Raw genomic sequence first — 22,709 nt, 5'->3', positions numbered from 1 at the left:
ATGAAGAACTGCAAGCCTATTACTTCACTGATGGACCCGAACACTAAACTTACAACAGTGAATGATCCTTGTGACCAGGTTGATGCCTCTCTGTATCGGAAGCTCGTTGGTTCATTGATTTGGTTGCTAAACACCAGATTGGACTTGAGCTTTCCCGTGGGAGGAGATCCAGACACGAGGAGATCTACATCAGGCTACGGATTTACCCTTGGCTCAGGAGCTCTTTCATGGAGCAGCAAGAGGCAGCCAACTATTGCCTTGCCCTCTACAAAGGCAGAGTACAGGGCTACTTGTGGCGTTGCTTGCGAGGTTGTGTGGCTGCGGAGGTTGCTTGGTGAGATTGGGTTTCCACAGAAGGAACCCATGGTCATCCAATGCGATGACTCGAGCTATATAGCTATTGCTTGGAACCCGGTCTTCCATGCCCGGACCAAGCACATAGAGATACAATATCACTTTGTTCGTAAGAAGATTTTGGCTGGTGACATCTTGCTTGTTTATTGTTCGACGGAAAACAATGCGGCGGACCTCTTCACGAAGTCTCTACCTTAGGCTATGCTCCGGTAGCACTCTAGCTCACTGGGGTTGGCTCCATAGCCAAGAGCTGAGAGGGGGTGTTAGGAGTGAAACTGATCCCGTCAAGTGGGAAGACTCCGTTGGACACCCACACGCTTAATAGCACAACTTTAAAACCACAAATTTGAAATGGACAACTTAATACAACTTGAAATTGAAATGAAATGAAACGGAAAGATGGACACCAGCACTGGGACCGGAACGGGCCGACCCCCCCTCAATATATGATATATTTATTGGGAGTATTTAATAAATACAATGCTCCATGGGTTCCAAGAACCAGATGATGTCCATGTACATATGAAAACAGTACCAAACAAGTAGGCTCGAAGTCGAAATTCAATGTAGATGCTCGAAGCAGAATGACCACTAGCGTGGTCCAATCTCTACGGTCCTGTGCTTTCACTGGACTCCGCGGAGAGCGCCTCACTTGTGTTCCGAGACCACGCACAAACAGGCGCTCTCGTACTAACGCCTGGCTCTCCCGATCTTAGCACCTTTGGACCGAGGTTCGCCAATATAGCTTGGACTACCCGGCACCGAACGGGTGTTGGCCGTATAGGGAGTCGGGAATCCCTTATCAGATTTTATCACAAAAATACTTTATTTAAATCTGAAAATTCACTTACTTGTTGTGGATGATAGATAGAGAAATCCAATACCCGTGGTATGATGAAGCCACCCAGGAGATGCAAAGTCCCCTTGTAGACGCCAGTGGAGAAGATGTGCCACCTCTTTCAAAGTAGAAAACAGAGAGGTAGCCTTAGAAGGTATAACACCTTGTTGAAGACACAGTCACCTCGTGGAGAACCATCAAGACAAGTACCACCGCAAAAGTCCACAGCCGCCTGCTGTGAGAGGAGGAGTACCCACTTGCAAGGGAGAAGATACCCGTGTGGGAAGAAGATGGCGTGGAGGAGCAGCCTGTTATGAAAGGAGTGGGCACACACACAGCTGCTAGCTAGAGAGAAGGGGCAGCCTGCTGGAGAGCAAGTGCAGCCACCTTATATGGAGAAGGGATACTTGGCTGCAGCCGCCTGTGGGGAGTAGAAGCAGCCGCCTGCAGAATAGGTGTAGTTGCCTGTAAGGGAGATGAAGCAGCCGCCTGCAGGAGAGGAGGCAGTGCAGCCTTTTGGAGGTGACAGCCGCCTGCTGAAGGGGCTGAGGTGCACACAGCTGCCTGTGAGAAAAAGGATGCCTGGCTGCTGTACACAGGCGCATCCCACCTGTAGGAGGGGAGATGGTGTAGGCGCAGCCTGTAGTGCAGTTGCAGCCAGCCGCCTGGGAAAAACAGGCGCAAGAGAGAGAGATGGTCGCCGGTTAGTGAACAAAACGCCAGATAGAAGCGATCCGCCGGGTGGTGTTACGTAAAAGGGTGGAAGCGAATCATGTCCACGCTGAAGGGGGAAGCCTCTTTTTTATAAAAATTAGAGTGGAGTTTCTCTACGCTTGCATGTGGGTGAGGAGTGTGGGTAGGTGACCATGCCCACCCCCACACTCACTTAAGTGGGGCTCCCCACCTTGGCCCCTAAGTGGGTGCCCAAAGTGGTGCCCACATTTAAGTGAATGTGAACACTTAACCTTATAAAACAAAAGGTTAGGAATAAAATATTAAAAACAACATGTGCGACATACTTACCACCTGTTCACATGCACCAGAACTCGTCAGAATACAGAGCAGACTTCACGACTCATTGGCAGGCGTCCCCGCTCAGTAAGTAACACGTCAAACAGGCAAACACAAAAATACATGTCATGCGAAAATAGTTTCAAACATGCAAAATATGTGTGCATGTGCAAATAGTAACATGGACATATCTCCCGTTCATGGAACAAGTACAAAATATCTGTTGGCACAAAACTGGCACGACATAAAAAACATAAAAACCTGGTCTTCCTATGGAGTGACAGTCCCATAGGTAAGACACTGTTCCAGGCACGAGTTTCCCTATGGTGTGACAGTCCCATAGGCAAAACACGGCACGAATACTGGCTCTTCCATGGCGTGACAATCCCATGGGTCGAACATAGTCCAGGTCATACACGGGTGGCACCAGTCTGGCTCCCGTCCATACGACACCATCCTGCTAACACACGGGTGGCACCAGTTTGGCTCCCGTCCATGTCAGCAAAATACTGGCCTCTTCACATGAGACACCGGCCTGGCCTCAAGTGAACGAGACACAAAATCTGGAGATGGACCAAATGGTCGGCCAATTGGTGACATCCCCCCGGGCTTCTAAAGAGTTGACCTCAACTGAAAAGCCTCAAGATATGCCTGCAACAACTGTGGGTAATCAACAAAATATTCCTCATTTACCCACTTGGCATCAATAGGCAAATAATTCTTGAACTTCACAAGGTATCTCCTGGAAAGCTTTCCTGCAGGTAGCTTTCTCTCCTTGTGAAAAACAATCTGTTCTGGTTGGAGGATCTCCTCAAGCTCTTCAATTTCTGGCAGATCTTGTGTGACAGGCTCATCAGGATCTGGCCCCACATATTTCTGAAATAGACTCACATGAAAAGCATTGTGAATCTTCCAGTGACTAGGTAAAGCAAGCCTATAGGACACTTCATTGATCTTGTGAATCACCTTGAAGGGTCCATAATAGCGAGGAGAAAGCTTAGGATATGATCCTTCTCGTCGTGGCCTCTTCCGAAGCCTAGCCTTCTCAAATTGCAGCAACCCAATCACCTTCTTTGACTTCCATGTCCCTTCTGTGCTTGTCAGCAGCCATTTTATGCTTATCCTGAGATCTTGCAATGGCTGTCCGCACCTGACCAAAGGCAACATCCAAGTCACGAACATATTCATCAGCTGCAAAAATCTCATCCTTTGTATGAAGGATGGGTGGCAATACCACTCTGCCATAAATAATCTCAAACGGAGCCTTGCCTGTGGAAGCATGGATCGTATTGTTGTAGGCAAACTCAACAAGTGGAAGATACTTCTCCCATGCACTCTTTTGATCTGCCACATAACACTTCAATAAATCCAACACGGTTGAATTTGCAGCTTCACTTTGGCCATCCGTTTGGGGATGATAAGCTGATGAAAACTCAAGTTTAGTGCCCATATTATCAAATAGAGCCCTCCAAAAGAGGCTCGTAGTCCTGGGATCTCTATCCCCAACAATGGATTTAGGCATACCATGATGCTTGAAAATATTAGCAAGAAAAAGCTTTACCATATGATCAGCTTTAATGGTTTTCTTGACGGGCAAGAAATGAGCTTGCTTGCTAAACCTGTCCACAATAGTCCAAATAGCATCATTCCCATGCTGGGATCTAGGCAAGTCCATAATAAAATCCATAGTGATACTTTCCCAAGGTTGCGAGGGAATAGGCAATGGCTGAAGCAAACCTGGAGGTTTTGGCCTGTCAAATTTCACCTTTTGGCAAGTAATACATGCACGCATATAAGCCTCAATGTCTTTACGCATGCTCGGCCAAAAGAAATATCTCTGAATCATGCGAGTAGTAGGCATAATACCTCTATGACCAGCATATGGTGGAGTGTGACATTCGTCCATAACCTTAGGACGCAAATCCTTCACCACACATAGGCAATTATCCTTCATAAGATAACCCTCGTTGATAACATAAGAGGCATGTGAATGACCAGCCATCAAATCAGTCCATATATGGCAAAAATCAGCATCCAAATGATACAAATCTCTCATAGCAGATAAATCTCCATGAGAGGCCACTGAGACTGCAGCAACATAAGGCTTCCTAGATAGTGCATCGGCCACCACATTTTTCTTTCCTGGAGTATGCACAATCTGAAAATGAAACATGGAAAGAAAGTTTGCCATTCTCGTCTGCTTCTCTGAAAGCTTTGTTTGAGATAGAAAGTATCTCAAGCTTTGATGATCTGTCTTGACGACAAATTCAGCCCCAAGAAGATAATGTTTCCATATCTTTAAGGCATGAATTACAGCCAAGAGCTCTTTCTCATAGATATCCATATGAAGCTCAGCATCATGCAAACGACGGCTCTCGTATGCAACTGCATGCCCTTCCTGATTTACGACAGCTCCTATGCAATCACCACAAGCATCACATTCAACCACGAATGACTTGTGCAAGTCAAGAACAATCAATACTGGGCCACATATGATAGCATGCTTGAGCTGCAAGAAAGCATCCTGTTCCTTTGAAGTTCATTTGAAAGCAGTTTTCTTCTTCGTGAGATCATGTAGAGGAGTGGCAATCATGGGCCATGGCGAAATGCCTTATGAAACGCCTGTAATACGAACATAATCCCAGAAAACTACGTACTTGATGTACGTTTTGCAATTCGGGCCAATTGCGAATGGTCTCTATCTTTGCAGGATCCATTGTAACTCCATCTTTGGATACAATATGACCCAGATAATGAATCTCTGAAAGGAAAAACTCACTTTTCTTGGCATTGACGAAAAGTTTATGCTTCCGCAACTCTTCGAACACTGTGACCAAATGTGTTCTGTGTTCCTGCTCATTCTTGGAGAAAACCAAGATATCATCAAAGAAGACTCCTGTGAACTTGCGATGGGGTCGGAATATCCTATCCATCATTCGATTAAAAGTAGCAGGAGCATTGGTGAGACCAAAAGGCATTACCAAGAACTCATATAATCCGAAGGCTGTCCTGAATGCAGTCTTATGGACATCTTGTGGCACCACGCGTATCTGGTGATAACCACTCTTCAAATCAAGTCTGCTAAAGCAAGCTGAGCCATCAAGCTTATCCAAGATATCATCAATACGTGGAATTGGAAATCTGTTCTTGATGGTAAGCTTGTTTAATGCTCTATAGTCCACACACATACGGAATGATCCGTCCTTTTGAACAAGAAGCACAGGAGAGCAGTAAGGTGAAGAACTGGGCTGAACCAAACCTTTCTCTAAAAGCTCGTTTACCTGCTTCATGATTTCTTCTTGTTGTGTAGCACTCACTCGGTATGCGGGTTTGTTAGGTGGAGAACTACCTGGCACAAGATCTATGCGGTGATCTTCGGGCCTTTGGGGAGGTAATTCACCTGGCAACGAGTCAGCAAAACAGTCGTTGAATGCATTAAGAAAATTCAGCCTATCATTAGACATAGCATCCACATTTTGATGATTTGGCACAAGACTATCACGCACAAAAACCAAGTACGCTGAAAGACTCTTTTTCATTGCTTTATTAATTTGGATGTGTGATACAAGTGGGATGGAATCCCCTTCTTTGCCAGCATCAATAAAATGCATGCGGCCTTTATGCATAAAAGAAATCATATTAGACTTGTAGTCTTTGTGGGGCTCAAGCCTATGGTGCCACGGCTTGCCCAACAATACATCACATCCATTCAGTGGAGCAACTAGGAAATGATCATTATCAAGGTAGCCCTGGATATGGATGCGCAACTTCCCTATCAAAGGGGTAACCTGCACCTCTTTACCAATAAATGCAGCTTTGGCTTCAATCTGAGGTCCCATGTTTTCAACCTCAATACCCAATGCAGCTGCCATTTGCATAGAGATGAAATTGTCAGTTGCACAGTCATCAAACATGAAGAGTGCGGGCTGATCCTTGATTTGTCCCCAAGCCTTGCAAACCATTCGCTCTTTTGCATCATGACCTCTATTTCCTTGCACATCAGGAACTGCATGTACATTAGCTTTGGTGTGCTTGTCCGCGTGCTTTGGTTTGCGATCTGGGCATTGGCGAAACATGTAGTCTTTGCTACCACAAGAAAAACATTTTCCATCCTTGGCATATTGCTCTCTTTGCTCCGGAGTTAAGCTGAATTTGTTCTTTCTTGGGCCCTGATCTTTAGATGTGTTATTTTCAGCTTTACCACCCTTGTAAGTGTCCCGGAAGTTCTTTTTAGGTGGCTGTCCACCCTTTTGCTGATTTGGGACAGCCTTGTCCTTCCCCTTTGAACCTCCTTGATCCTGTTTAATCTTGAGCACCAATTGCTCCGTAGCAAGAGCAGAAGCTGTGAGTTGTTGCAACGTATGTTTCGGGTGCAATTCTATGGCCGATCGATATGCTGGTTGCAGTCCAGAACGAAACTTCCTTTTTCTTTCATCCTTAGTGATTTGTATAAAGGGAGTCACTTCCAGCAATACTTTCCAGAATTTGTTAACATACTGTTGCACACTTTCATTGTCTCTTTGTTCCAGCCTGTCCCACTTTTGAGTGAGAGTTTGCTCCGCATTTGGTGGCAAAAACTGAGCATAAAATCTATCCTTGAATTCCTTCCAAGTGGAAATGGGATCCTTGGTGATCTTTTCAGTGATCCACCAATGGGCAGCAGTCCCTTTCAAAAACATGCTAGCATGGTGTACTTTTGGCTTTTCAGTAAAGTCCTCATTGCTAAAAGCAATGTCGAACTGTGCCACAAATGCTAACACCTTAGAAGCATCATGTTCACCATGAAAAACATCAAACTTAACAGATTTGTCACCTGCTTTGAATTCCTTGAGCTTTCTGGCATGAGGCTCATGGTCTTCTCTTTTTCTTTTCCCCTTATCCAACGGGGCAGCCCTATCTGCATGGGCTCCATGGGCCGTCATAGAAGTTTCATGAGGCACGGCGGCATGTGCTCCACGAACTTGAAACTCAGATGCATGTGACTTACCTGCATATGGCATTGTCTCTCCATGAGACAACTCAGAAGGCAAAATTTTTCTAGAAGCAGACTTGTCACCATGAGATACATGTCTTGCATGCATGTGACTTTCATGCCCTCCATGAGCACTGGCATACATATATCTGTCAGGCTTTGTGCCTTGTGGAGAAGATGCATGTCGAGAGGTTACTGTCACCTCTTCCTTTTGCATAAAAGATTTCAGCCTTTGAGATGCGGGATCTCCATGCTTCAAACGAGGTGGATTTCTGAATTTCAGCTCTCCGTCATCCCCCTCTTTGATATCACCTTTGCGGAGGAGGTAGGCAAGTGCCAACTCCCTTGGTTTCTTGCCCACTTCACGAGCCATTGATTCAAAAGTTACATCTACCATAGCATCAGCCTTCCTGGCTTCAATAGCACTTTGCAGATGGGGATCTTCATGCAAAAACTTTAACTCTTGCTCTTGAGCCTGCAAAAGTTTTCTCATATGTTCCATTTCAGCCCTCATAGCATCAGGCTCTTGTTCAAGCATAACTGTCTTTCCTGGAGACAGTTGACCCTTTGATTCACTATCAATAACCCTTTCAAGGGGCTTGTGTCTACCTCGCAGGGCATCAGACCCACGAGAGGCACTAGATGGACCCCTCGAATTTGGCACTTCCAAAGGGTTGCCTTGGCTGTCCATTGTGCTTTAAGTTTGCTAAAAGCGGGATGTCCAGTACACAGGTTCGTTTCCCCACTAGAAAGAGGGAAACAACCGTGCTCTGATACCAATGAAACCGATCCCGTCAAGTGGGAAGACTCCGTTGGACACCCACACGCTTAATAACACAACTTTAAAACCACAAATTTGAAATGGACAACTTAATACAACTTGAAATTGAAATGAAATGAAACGGAAAGATGGACACCAGCACTGGGGCCGGAACGGGCCGACCCCCCCCTCAATATATGATATATTTATTGGGAGTATTTAATAAATACAATGCTCCATGGGTTCCAAGAACCAGATGATGTCCATGTACATATGAAAACAGTACCAAACAAGTAGGCTCGAAGTCGAAATTCAATGTAGATGCTCGAAGTAGAATGACCACTAGCGTGGTCCAATCTCTACGGTCCTGTGCTTTCACTGGACTCTGAATGAGAGAGATAATTAGGGTTAGGTTTTCATGTGGGAGACATACACACAGAGAAGCAAGGGAGAGAGAGAGAGAGATGTGGGGATAAGTCAACTCATGGGAATGAGTGTGTGACTCCCCTATCACACATGTATATTGCACTAGTACACATAGTGCACTTAGTACATTAAAAGTACTAAGTGTACTATGTACTATAACTTATGGGCTAGTACACACTATAAGGGTGGGCATAATGCCTTTACCCCAACAACCTCCCACTTAAAGGCAAAGTGCCCTTAAATGAAGGAAAAGAAAAATCAGCATGTACATGATAATATACAAGGCCATATCAAGGCTGAAACTGGCCTCATTCAATGCCCATCAAGTGTCTGCAATGAGCAAACCGCTCCGGAGGCAAACTCTTTGTCAACAGATCAGCCGGGTTGTCATCCGTATGAATCTTAACAAGCTGAATTTGCTTGTTCTCTATCACCTCTCTGATGAAGTGATACTTCACATCCACATGCTTCGTCTTTGCATGAAAGACAGGGTTCTTTGCCAACTGGATGGCACTGTGACTATCACAATGCAACAATGGAATATCCCCTGTATAACCCAAATCAACCACTAACCGAGATAGCCATAATGCCTCCTTGCAAGCCTCTGTGGCTGCAATATACTCGGCCTCTGTAGTAGATAAGGCAGTGCACTTCTGCATCCTGGATATCCATGACACAGCACCTCCTGTGAATGTAAACACATAACCGGTAGTAGACTTCCGGTTATCTGGATGACCGGCATAATCCGAATCCGTGTAACCATGCACTAATGCATCCTGTTTGCCAAAGCAAATGCACATATCCTGTGTGCCCTTCAGGTATCTCATGACACCTTTCACTGCTTCCCAATGCTTCTTGCCAGGGTTGGCCATATATCTACTAACCACTCCCACTGCAAATGCAATGTCCGGCCTAGTAGCAACCATGGCATACATAAGACTGCCACAAGCTGAAGCATACGGAATCTTGGCCATATTAGCCCTGCCACTATCTGACTGTGGGCTGTCCATAGCACTGAGTTTCACATATGGAGGCAAAGGAGTACTAGTCTTCTTCCCCCCGTCCATATTGAACCTCTGCAAAACTTTGCCAATGTATTCCTTCTGAGACAAATACAACACATGCTGATTTCTGTCCCGAAGTATCCGCATACCCAAAATGTGATTTGCATCACCCAAATCCTTCATATCAAAGGTTTGATGCAGTCTCTTCTTCAAGGCATCCATCTCTTTACGAGATTTCCCGGCAATCAACATATCATCAACATACAAGATGAGGATCAATAGACTGCCATCCAAAGCTTTCTTGGTGTATAAGCAGTGATCTATGTCACTTCTCCTGAAATCCTGGGATTTCATGAATGTATCAAATTTATGATACCATTCCCTTGGTGCGTGTTTGAGCCCATAAAGACTCTTTTTCAGCTTGCATACAAGCTTCTCCTTTCCATTTACTGCATAACCCTCTGGCTGTTGCATATATATCTCCTCATGGAGATCACCGTGAAGAAAAGCAGTCTTCACATCCATCTGAATCAAGTCCAGATCATCATGTGCAACCAAAGCTAACACAGCTCTAAGTGTGGTCATTTTGACCACTGGAGAGAAGATCTCATCAAAGTCCACACCATATTCCTGCTTGAAGCCCTTAGCCACTAACCTGGCTTTGTATCTTGGCTTTGCATCAGGCCATCTCTGACTTCATGGCACGCTCCCAAAGAGCCTTGTCTGCCCTCTGTAAAGCCTCCTTATAACATGAGGGCTCCCCACAGTCAGTGAGCATCAAGTAGTCAACCCCTGGAACAAACCTGTCAGGGGCTCTGGAGGGTCTTGTGGACCTCCGTACCCAATGACCATCATTTGCAGGTTGCTGTCCAGCCTGCATATCACCCATTGGTGGCTCCTGTTCCATGCCATAAGGCTGAAATATCATGCCCGGTATTTTCTCTAACTGTGGGATATCCATAGGGATATCTTCTGCCATCTCTGGCTGTCCATTTGGACCATTTTCAGCACCATTTAAGGGCTGGTTTTGCTGCTGTAATGGCTGATTTACAGCCCTTGGTTGTTGTCCATGATGTCCATCATCATCAAAGATGACTCTGCCAGGCTCCTGTTGCCTTGCAGGTTCCTTATACATGCATGTTTCATAAAAAATGACATCATTGCTGCGTATAATCTTTCTATTCACGGGATCCCAAAGTCTATACCCCATTTCACCTCTGTCACCATATCCTAGGAATATGCATTTGTGAGACTTAGGATCAAGTTTGGTGCGCATTTCCCTGCGTATGTGCACGTACGCAACGCAACCAAACACTCTCAAGTGCTTGTAGGACGGAGGCTTCCCTGTCCATACTTCCTCTGGCACTTTCCCACCAAGCCTCGTGTTAGGTGACGTGTTTATAAGATGAACGGCTGTCATAACAGCTTCAGCCCAAAAACCATGAGGTAATGCAGCATGTGACAACATAGAACGGACCTTCTCTTGAATGGTCCTGCTCATCCTCTCTGCTGTCCCGTTTTGTGGAGGATCATAAGGAGTAGAGAGCTCCCTCTTGATGCCTTTAGCATCACAAAAGTCCTGAAACTGTTTGGACATATACTCTCCACCATTGTCGGACGCAAAGCCTTCAGTGTTTTGCAAGTTTGATTCTCAACAAGAGCAACAAACTTCTCAAACACTGAGAATGTATCACTCTTCAAACGAAGAGGATAGACCCACACCTTGCGTGTGGCATCATCAATAAAAGACACACAGTATTTTGCCCCTCCCAAAGAAAGCTGAGGCATCTCACATACATCTGTATGCACAAGCTCTAACTGAGCATCTTTCTGTCCAAGAGCTTTCTTGTGGGGGCACTGGAGTTGCCTGCCATATATACAATGCTCACAAAACTGAAAACTTGAAAACTTTAGAGAAGGCAAGTAACCCAAACGAGACAATTGCTCCATTCCTTTGACACTCATGTGTCCCAACCGGCTATGCCACATAGAGATTTCCGGCAGCTCGGTTGCATTTACATTAGCATGGTGACAAACACCTGCATGCATGAAGTAAAGAGTGTCCACCTTAGAGCCTCTGGCAACAACCAGTGAGCCCTTACTAATCTTCCACTTTCCACGACCAAATGTGGTAACATAATCAGCATCATCAAGCTGTCCAGTAGAAAGCAGGTTCTTCTTGATCTCAAGCACATGCCTGACATCATGGAGCATAAGCTGTGAGCCATCTGAAAACACAAGCCTCACATCGCCTCTGCCAAGAATCTTGCATGCATGGTTATCACCCAAATAAACTACTCCTTCATTGCCAGCAGTATACCTGACAAACAAGTCTCTGCAACCTGTGACATGAAAGGAGGCACCTGAATCAATGATCCATGAGTGCATACCATGACCATCTCCTGTAAGAAGTGAATGGGCATCAAGTGAAGACGTGAATAGGACCTCATCCTCACTGTCACCTGCATGTGACACATTGATTTCTTCAATCTTGACTCCACTTTTTCCCTTTTGCTTTACATCTTTGGCTTCATCTTTGTCTTTGTCTTTGCCTTTTCCCTTTTCCTTTTGATCATTTTTCCATTTGTAGCATTGCTTTTTGATGTGTCCCTTCTTGCCACAATAATGGCATTCCAAGTCCTTTTTGGAGCGGGACTTGCTCCTTACCCGTTCTTGGCTTTTACCCCTTTGCTGGGATCTCCCACGTGCATTCATTGCATTGGACTTTCCAACAGAGTTGTTTTTCCTGTTCATCTCCTCTTGAAGAAGAGCACCCTCAACATCTGCATATGACAGCATAGCATTCGAATTGCTAGTGGCTGTCCTGAATGTGTCCCAACTCTCTGGCAAAGTGCATAAGAGAAAAGTGGCTTTGAACTCATCGTCCATTGCCAACTTTTGATTGATAACTTGGCTGACAATACCATTAAACTCATTTAGATGGGTTGCCATAGACGCCCCTTCCTTCATCTGAAGACCTATGAGTTTCTTCAACCAATACACTTTGCTTGAGGCACTTTGCTGGGCATACAAGTCCTGCAATCTCTGCCACATTCCCCAAGCTGTCTTCTCTTCACGAATGCTGAAAAGTAAAGAGTCTGACACAGACAACATGATAGTAGATCTTGCCAGCTCATCCATATCTTCCCACTCTTCAGCAGTAAGAGAAGCGGGCTTTACACCCCTTTCTTTGATAGGCTTGTGGTGCTTCTTCTGGAGCAACACATTATAGCACTGGGTTTGCCAAATATCATAGTTATGTGAGCCTTCAAGCTTCTTGATGTGAAGCAATGAAGAGCTCTCACCTGTGGTTGCCATAGCAATATGCAACCTGTCAATGCCTGACTCCCTGCAAAATGTGCAAACACTGCACCAAAAAGCACACAAAGTGCTCACAGTTGTTCTTCCAAGCTTTATCTCCCACTGCGGAAGCAAGAATGCAACTTTTCTCCCACTGTATGTGATGAAATCACCAAAATCTGGTTGTTGCAGATTTAGGACAGCACCTTAAATGTGCTCTGTTGCCCTTCCAAAGTACTGTACAGCAGTACTAAGTGCTCACCAATGATGTACCAAATCTGTACCGGCAAGTACAGCAACTGAAATTGAGATTTTTGCTCACTCAAATCAATGTGCAGCCATGCCAAAACTTGTACAAAGCTGTACCAAATCTGTACCAACAGGTACAGTAGCAATAAATGCTCTCCTGGCTGTCCAAATGAGTGAAAATCAGGCTTTCACAGTCCCGAAAACTGCATACAACAGTCCCGAACAGAAATTGTGCACAAAAGCCCCTTGACTGCAAGCTGATTTCTGAGGATTCAAGGCGTAAATGTCCTTCCTGCTGCTTTGCCAAGCTCAACAAGCATACGATCTTGAAAAGCCCCTTGATTTAAGATCAATTGCTGATCATACATGGTACATTGACGCACATGAAGGCATCCAGAGTCTTCGCGATGCTTCCCCCTGGCCACATATACATCCAATACATGAAAGCCCCTTGATTTACAGGCACATTGAGTGCTTGACAGGCATCAACACATTGCCCAAAGCATCAAATGCGAGTGCCTGCAAATCAATCCAATCGGCACAAAAGCCCCTTGATTTGCACTGCAATTTGTTGCAATTTTGCCCGAATGTGGGATTTCTCACATCATACTGCATGTATGAATGCTTAATTGCACAATTACATCAAAAGCCCCAAATTTCGACATCCAATTTCCTGCAAATTGATCCTGATTGTGACCAATGTCACCCAATTTTGCCAATTTTGCTCAAAAATTGAGCAATTCGGCACCTGTACCTGCTCAATTAATGATTGTACCTGCTCAATTGCAAATCCCAAAAAAATTTTGAGGCAAATACCTTGTAATTTATGATTTTTCTTTTTGTTGCAGGAAAAGGGGTTGATGATGCTGCTGTTGTTCTGGTGAAGGATTCCTCAGGCGATTTCTGATTGCAGGAAAGAAGGGGGTCGTGATGCTGCTGCTGTAGCTGCAGATGTACGGATGGCTGGGCAGCCCTTTGCGCTGTCTGGTTGGGCAGCGTGGCTGCTGCTGGGCAGCTGCTGCTGTAGGCGCCTAAGATGCAGGCGATTGGAGGTAGGCGCACGAAAAACAACGGGCAGAGCTGTCGACTGCAGAGGCGCCCGCACTTCGATCTCTACGCGAGGACGCCAGTTGGTGAGGCGAGTTGCGATTGAACGCAGCACCAAAGGCGCCGATGGAACGGAGCCTCTCCCGACTCCTCCAGCTACGCGTTGAATTCCTCGCTCGCCTGCCTCCCCTTCGCGCTACGGGTATGGACGTGTGCTGCCCAGCGCTGACACCCCTGCCCTACACGTTGACTCTTCCCCTTCTTCTCCACCTGCGCCTGGGAGATCTCAGGGCAGCACTGCTTAAGCCAGCTGATAGCAGTCACATCCTTGCGCTGCTGCATGATCTGGGCCAGGCCCTTCGCACGAGGCACTGGGGGGAGAATAACCCATCTCCCTTTCGCTGATGCCTCCTCCAAATGGGCAGCTATGGTACCCGCACTGGTACCTCTGGCTCGGGCTATGGCACCACTTCTAGTGCTAGTGCGTCAAGCTACAGTACCCCCCAATCTCCCCAAAGCCCTTGCCACAACCGGCACGGTACCAACCTATGGTAGTACCCAATCAGCACCCAACTATGGAAGTACTACAAGCTCTGATACCAGTTGAATGGGAGAGATAGTTAGGGTTAGGTTTTCATGTGGGAGACATACACACAGAGAAGCAAGGGAGAGAGAGAGAGATGTGGGGATAAGTCAACTCATGGGAATGAGTGTGTGACTCCCCTATCACACATGTATATTGCACTAGTACACATAGTGCACTTAGTACATTAAAAGTACTAAGTGTACTATGTTTAGTACGAAAGGTACGATACAGTACGGTACGATAAAATACGGTACTAATTGGTACCTTAAAATTTTTTGAGGTACGGTACGATATTAGTACGTTTTTTTAAAAAAAATACTTCCTAAGCTTAAAAATTGTAGACAAGAAGTTACAAAATAGTAGAACCATGAACATAATGTCATCATGCCATTAGAGTACAAAATTGCTACAAAAGGATAGGCCAAAAACTCATGGCATGGGCGACCGCCAACATGCGTACATACATGATACCACATACTACAATACATCATCGATGGGCTAGAAGGAGATAGATGCCCAATGCCTAGAGAGCTATAACATATCAAAAGTCTACATCATCACCAACATCTGCATGATCATCAACATGATCACTACTAGAGTGTCCATCAAGAGAGTTCTCTGAAGAGGACTCTTCGAAGGTGGACGAGACACTCTGGGGATCATTCTCGCTAAGTAGGTTGCCATCATCATCAAACAAGGGCTCTCTAGGCAATGGGGTATCATCATGAGGGGGCAATGGAAGCTCACTATAGAGCTCCATGAAGATTGCCTCCTCCTCCTCATTAGGCAATATGATCGCTTGCCTAATATGGCAATGGCAAGTGCACACGCTCCTGACAAACACCTTCCTATAGGCTGCAAAGGGCAATGGACTGAAATTGCTCCACGCAACAACAACAACAACAACAACAACAACAACAACAACAACAACACCACACACACACACACACACACACACACACACACACACACACACACACACACAAATCGTACGGTATCGTACGGATCCGTACGGTACCGTACCGTACAGCTGGTACGTACGATTTCAGTCGCACGACGTACGGAACTAACCCTGACTATAACTTATGGGCTAGTACACACTATAAGGGTGGGCATAATGCCTTTACCCCAACAGACTCCGCGGAGAGCGCCTCACTTGTGCTCCGAGACCACGCACAAACAGGCCCTCTCGTACTAACGCCTGGCTCTCCCGATCTCAGCACCTTTGGACCGAGGTTCGCCAATATAGCTTGGACTACCCGGCATCGAACGGGTGTTGGCCGTATAGGGAGTCGGGAATCCCTTATCAGATTTTATGACAAAAATACTTTATTTAAATATGAAAATTCACTTACTTGTTGTGGATGACAGATAGAGAAATCCAATACCCGTGGTATGATGAAGCCACCCAGGAGATGCGAAGTCCCCTTGTAGACGCCAGTGGAGAAGATGTGCCACCTCTTTCAAAGTAGAAAACAGAGAGGTAGCCTTAGAAGGTATAACACCTTGTTGAAGACACAGTCACCTCGTGGAGAACCATCAAGACAAGTACCACCGCAAAAGTCCACAGCCGCTTGCTGTGAGAGGAGGAGTACCCACTTGCAAGGGAGAAGATACCCGACTGCAGCGTGGGAAGAAGATGGCGTGGAGGAGCAGCTTGTTATGAAAGGAGTGGGCACACACACAGCTGCTAGAGAGAAGGGGCAGCTGCTTGTTATGAAAGGAGTGGGCACACACACAGCTGCTAGCTAGAGAGAAGGGGCAGCCTGCTGGAGAGCATGTGCAGCCACCTTATATGGAGAAGGGATACTTGGCTGCAGCCGCCTGTGGGGAGTAGAAGCAGCCGCCTGCAGAATAGGTGTAGTTGCCTGTAAGGGAGATGAAGCAGCCGCCTGCAGGAGAGGAGGCAGTGCAGCCTTTTGGAGGTGACAGCCGCCTGCTGAAGGGGCTGAGGTGCACACAGCTGCCTGTGAGAAAAAGGATGCCTGGCTGCTGTACACAGGCGCAGCCCACCTGTAGGAGGGGAGATGGTGTAGGCGCAGCCTGTAGTGCAGTTGCAGCCAGCCGCCTGGGAAAAACAGGCGCAAGAGAGAGAGATGGTCGCCGGTTAGTGAACAAAACGCCAGATAGAAGCGATCCGCCGGGTGGTGTTACGTAAAAGGGTGGAAGCGAATCATGTCCACGCTGAAGGGGGAAGCCTCTTATAAAAATTAGAGTGGAGTTTCTCTACGCTTGCATGTGGGTGAGGAGTGTGGGTAGGTGACCATGCCCACCCCCACACTCACTTAAGTGGGGCTCCCCACCTTGGCCCCTAAGTGGGTGCCCAAAGTGGTGCCCACATTTAAGTGAATGTGAACACTTAACCTTATAAAACAAAAGGTTAGGAATAAAATATTAAAAACAACATGTGCGACATACTTACCACCTGTTCACATGCACCAGAACTCGTCAGAATACAGAGCCGACTTCACGACTCATTGGCAGGCGTCCCCGCTCAGTAAGTAACACGTCAAACAGGCAAACACAAAAATACATGTCATGCGAAAATAGTTTCAAACATGCAAAATATGTGTGCATGTGCAAATAGTAACATGGACATATCTCCCGTTCATGGAACAAGTACAAAATATCTGTCGGCACAAAACTGGCACGACATAAAAAACATAAAAACCTGGTCTTCCTATGGAGTGACAGTCCCATAGGTAAGACACAGTTCCAGGCACGAGTTTCCCTATGGTGTGACAGTCCCATAGGCAAAACACGGCACGAATACTGGCTCTTCCATGGCGTGACAATCCCATGGGTCGAACACAGTCCAGGTCATACACGGGTGGCACCAGTCTGGCTCTCGTCCATGTCAGCAAAATACTGGCCTCTTCACATGAGACACCGGCCTGGCCTCAAGTGAACGAGACACAAAATCTGGAGATGGACCAAATGGTCGGCCAATTGGTGACAAGGAGTCATCTCCTGTTTGTACAGTGAGGGCCATTGTCACGGGTGTGCCCGCCTAGAGCTTTTCTCATTTTTTTCCATTTTTCCATATTTCTCCCTATTTTTTCCTGGTCGTGGGGCTGTCCTGTGTTGGCCGACTCCTTCTGATCTTTTGCTGGCCGGCTGGCTTGCTTCAGTCGTGGACGTGATATGTAGGCTGTCGGCTGCTTTTAGGCTGGCCGACCAGCACTTGAGGGTGGTATTTAGTGGTATAAATACCACCCTTGGTCCGGCACTCCAGGTTGTATCGGTTTCATGTGTATATAGCAGAGTTTATACAGCTTCTCTCTCTCTACACTTCTGTGTTTTGTTCTCTACAGCACTTGTCTTATTTTTCCGCTGTGCATTCCGACACGAGTCTAATAAGTGTCTGGTCTAGCATGTACAACCATTACATCTTGCCAAGAGGGTTACAAAAAAGACTTGTACGACATGCATGATAGGTCTAATTTCTAATGAACCTAGATGGTGTCTGGTGACCGGTCTTTTGGACTAGGACTTACAACATGCTCTTGGCCCATCAGAAAAGGTATCCTCTATCCTAGATGAAGGAGAATGTCCATGTAGCACCCTAGGGCAGGTGCACGTGACATGCTTGATGCCGTGACAACTTTGACTAGATTTGACCTCCTCCGAAACAAGTTTGACCAGCCTCGATTGTGTTGACCAGCTTGTTTTAAGCATATTTCAGCTCCTACAGATCCCAAAAATAGCTCAAACAGTTGTGCATAGGGTATGGAGTTGTCTGTACACAGCCTGCGCACATGTCTGTATGGTCCACATGTCCGCACATGTCTGTATGGTCCGTGTGTCCACACATATTGAAAACGGCTTCAACAGCTCAAAACTTCATACGGGCATGGCTCATGTTCATACGGACCTAAGTCCATACGAGCACTGCCCATAAATCTCGAGACACTGAAAGAGTCATCACTCTCAATGAGTCTCATCGTCATGTCATTGGATTGCATATGGGCACCACCCATATGATCCATACACAAGCCCAGGCATAATTCTCAAGGACACCATCCTTGAAACCTCAATCCAAGATAAACATGTATAGACATGTTATCAATTAGGAGATTTGTGAGAGAAACAATTTTAATTGAGGGGTTTTGTCTAGAGTAATTGTGTGCTTCTGAAACTCATGCTAAATCTCATGGCAAGCCAAAGCATTTATTTTCCTAATGGCTTACAATCTCTTTCCAATTTTTTTTTTTTGCCTCTTGATTTGCACCTTTTTTTAATCCCTTTTTTTTTTCGACTGGCCTTAGGCCCAAGATGCTTTCGTAGTTACTGATTTTTCACCGCCTCTAGGCGCTTAATTATCCGCCCATAGGGGATGCTGCCGCGGAAGCACCTAGGTGGGTAGGCCTCTTGGTCCTAGGCAAACACCTTCGCCACCACTTGAGCTATCACCTCATTGGCCTTGATTTGCACCTTTACAGGTCTTTAGATCGGGCATTTGAGCTGTGAGTTATGGGCATATCGTTGCCCTTTCTTTAAGGTTGGCTTTAGCTGAACCACTAACTCAAAGTCTTGTGCTGTAGCAAGAGCCTTAAAACTTCGCTAATTATAGATTATTCTTGCAGTATAATCATTGGTCAATAGTATACATAGACATATCTAGTGGGAGATTTATATACTTGGGCTCAACACAAAATGTATATCAATTAAGCACCATATGATAAACTTTAATTCTCAAGTATTACATCATTCTTTCATCCCAAAAGCATAGGCTCTCTCTCTCTCTCTCTCTCTCTCTCTCACACACACACACACACACACACACACACACACACACACACACTTAATGAAACGATTTTTCGTTAGACACCACAACAAGGAGATGGGACAAGTTGTGGATGGTACGTCTTGCAGTTCATGAAAAAGTGCATACTCAATTTAGGATGACTTTCAATAGAGTAAGCAAGCAGATGTACTCTCCCTGCAACCCGAGGACAAGGTGTTGTGGGAAGATCTCCTTTTACCCTAGAGTGTGAGTCTATCAACTTGCATGCATCCTACTTGGCATGGTGTCAAGTCTACATGAGCAGTTTCACAATCATCCGGCCACCTATGACCAACATCAAGTGTCCAAACTGTGCGCTCCGGCATACTCAACACACAGTGGCTACTCCTCATAAAGGGGACCTTACAAATAGAGCAACCGTCACCTGCACAGTCACAATGACAAGGGTGGAGCATTGATTCCCAACAAGCCTACTATGTTGCATTTTGAGATAAAAGAAAACTGTTATTAAAACACTCGCTATGGACAACTCTTGTTTGTGTGTGTAGGAGTCTGTGTGCGCACTCTTTTTCTCAACTATTGAAGTTCAATTGTTTTGGAGATGCCCTGATATAACTCTGTCAGTTCAGGAAGAAGGTGGCAGCAGTCTAGCCCCTGCTTTGCAGGAACAAATTGATGAGACATTACAGCAGATAAACCCACGTTGTATTCTAGAGCTTCTTGCTCTTCCACTAGACAAAGAGCATGGTGGGAAGCGGGAGGAAGGCTTGCAAGGAATACGAAGCATTTTGTGGGCTGTTGGTGAAGGTGGAGCTTTTGCACGTGTTCCTGGATACACAAGGGAGGAGTATATGAAAGAAGCCTTTGCTCGCATGACAGCTGCTGAACAAGTGGCTTTGTTTACGGCGACACCGAGCAACATTCCAGCAGAGAGTTCAGAGGTTTACACAGTCGCGCTTGCGCATGTGGCAGAGGGTTTTGTTGCAAAGAAGCCACGCCTCATTCAGGAGGCAGACACACTGTTTCTTCAGCTTCAACAGACAAATGCTTCGTCATCTGATCTGTTGGTTGCAGGTGGCATCCGCCCGTTGGCAGACCGGCAACTTGACTTTGCATTTGAAAGGGCAATGTGCCAACTCTTGTTAGGGGAGCTCGATGACTGCCGTGCATGGCTAGGTTTGGATGACCCAAACTCCCCATATAGGGACCCAGCAGTAACTGATTTTGTTATCGCGAATTCTTATGGAAGTGAGGAAGGTGATTACCTACCTGGCCTCTGCAAGTTGCTGGAAAGTTGGTTGAGGGAAGTGGTCTTTCCAAGCTTCCGGGAAACAGATGAGCTGCAAGTGAAGCTGCGGGATTATTATGACGATCAGGGAGTTCTGAGCTATTTGGAGAAGCTGGAGAAAGGGGAATCCCCACTAGCAGCGGCAGCGGCTATTGTGCAACTTGGAGCCGGCGCAGGTGCTGCTCTTGATAGCGTGAAGGAAACCTTGCAAAAGGTTTTTCCATTGGGGAAAGCAGGGGGCAGGCGACAAAACAACATAAATGAAACCCCTGATATCACTCATGCTGGGTTTCAACAGCACAAGAAACATCTCTATAATGGCTCTCAACGAGATGTATCCGTTCTGGTAAGTGCAGACAGCACAACTGGCTCTCTGCTTGACGGCAGCGATATCTCTGGAGGGACTTGGAACAATAGCGAAGTTTTGGAGAACGTGGAAACCCACAGGAAGCAAGGAGTTTCTTTCATTCAGATTGCTTGCACTGGTGCTTTGATCGGGGCACTGGCTGTTGGTGGTTGGAAGGTCTTTTCTGCAGGCAATGGCTTGCATAAGCCTCAGAAAGGCACTTCAATGTCAATAAAGGCCTCAGATACGGCAGGTAATACTTCCGACGTGCTTGTGTGCGGATTCTTGTTTTCATACCAGCTTGGCCCTAGAAACAACTACCTTACTATTTTGCAGGGCCTATCTCAAATGCTGGACAAGAGGATGCTCCTAAAATGAATGCGCGTCTTGCAGAGTACCTTGTTCAGAAATGGCAAGCTGCCAAGGCTCAGGCTCTTGGTCAAGATCATACTGTTGAAAAGCTTTCCGAGGTAAATTATCTTTGTTTAAAGATAAAAATGTAGGCTTAGGATCAGTGTTTCAGAGGGCCTTTGGGTTTCACAAGTGCATTCTGCAGGTGTTGTTCCATGTGCGCGCGCGCGTGCATGTGTGCGTGTGCGTGCGTGTGTGCGTGTGTGTGCTGTCATGTGGATCATATGTTGTTCGCTGGCTTGGCGATAACATTAAAAGGGTCATCATTCTCTCTCTCTCTCTCTCTCTGTGATAATCTCCTATTACAGACTGTCTACACACCTAATCTCCTATCACAGACTGTCTACACATTGTACTATTTTGTTCTAGTAGGTGAATTTCTCGTTCAGCAGATGAAAAAAATCTCTCTCTCTCTCTCTCTCTCTCTCTCTCTCTCTCTCTCTCTCCCCCCCCCCAAAAAACACACACACACGCCACATTGCTTTTGTCATGAAGGTGCTGGATGGACATATGCTGAAGAGCTGGAGTGAGCGTGCAAGAGATGTCTCTAAAAATGGATGGTATTGGGAGTATAAACTGACCAATCTAAGCATAGAGAGCGTAACAATAAGCACAGATGGGAGAAGGGCCATAGTGGAAGCAACTCTGCGGGAGGCGGCCAATTTGTATGATGAGAACAACCTTGAAGTTATAGACTCCTATGAGAGCTCATACACCACTAGATATGAACTCTCAGCAATCAATGGCAGCTGGAAGATAACCTCTGGAGCTGTCCTGCGATCGTGATGGACATGATTGTACATTTTCAAAAGATGTTTTTTTTTGTTTTTCTTCTATTGGACTTTTCCAAGCTCGACTTAGCTTACGATTGAGCAATTGCAATTGAAAGCTGAATCATTCAACTTTTAGTCTTACTCTAGCATACGAAGGCCTACAATTAGCTTAATAAACTTAACTGTAAAGAGATGTAGTGTCCATGCCTCCAAAGTGGAGGTAATGGGTTCGAATCTACCCCCGTGGCATGTAATTTCAGTACCCTTTTGTTAAAAGGAAATTGTAAAGAGATGCTCACTGCATTACAGTAGGAGAACAAGTTTTCGACATTAAATCTAACAACTGAGAGTTCGAAGCAATCAAGAATACATAAAAGGCTTTTAAGTAGTATATAGTATCACTAAAAGAACCAGGAGGAGTTGCACATTATGTTTTGGTAGAAGAGAGGGAAATTGAGTACATGTGTTAACTCTAATAATACTTAAAATAATATCCAGTGGATCATGTGTAAAGCCACCAATGATCGAGACTATGGAGAATAGATGGGAAGCTCTAATAACTGTTAGTTGAACTACTTTGGAAGTCCTGCAATCTTG

The 22,709-nt window shown here is 45.8% G+C and overlaps 1 protein-coding gene across 1 annotated transcript in view; it reads left to right on the top strand.

Annotated features, from left to right (window-relative positions):
* Window positions 1-22,472, top strand: part of LOC147615205 (protein ACCUMULATION AND REPLICATION OF CHLOROPLASTS 6, chloroplastic-like) — a 38,103-nt gene extending 15,631 nt beyond the window's left edge. Inside the window, exons 4-6 of the mRNA XM_086779233.1 lie at window positions 19,924-21,181; window positions 21,265-21,398; window positions 21,835-22,472. Coding sequence (XP_086635359.1) covers window positions 19,924-21,181; window positions 21,265-21,398; window positions 21,835-22,125 — 1,683 coding nt within the window. The 3' untranslated portion in view covers window positions 22,126-22,472. The remainder of the gene's footprint in view (window positions 1-19,923; window positions 21,182-21,264; window positions 21,399-21,834) is intronic.
* The last annotated feature ends 237 nt before the right edge of the window (window positions 22,473-22,709 follow it).

This window comes from Cibotium barometz, chromosome 40 (assembly GCF_041138505.1).
Source record: "Cibotium barometz isolate CiBa-2024 chromosome 40, ASM4113850v1, whole genome shotgun sequence".
Taxonomy (NCBI): Eukaryota; Viridiplantae; Streptophyta; class Polypodiopsida; order Cyatheales; family Cibotiaceae; genus Cibotium; species Cibotium barometz.
Note: the sequence above shows the minus strand (reverse complement) of the source record. Positions and strands in the feature narration are given on the sequence as shown.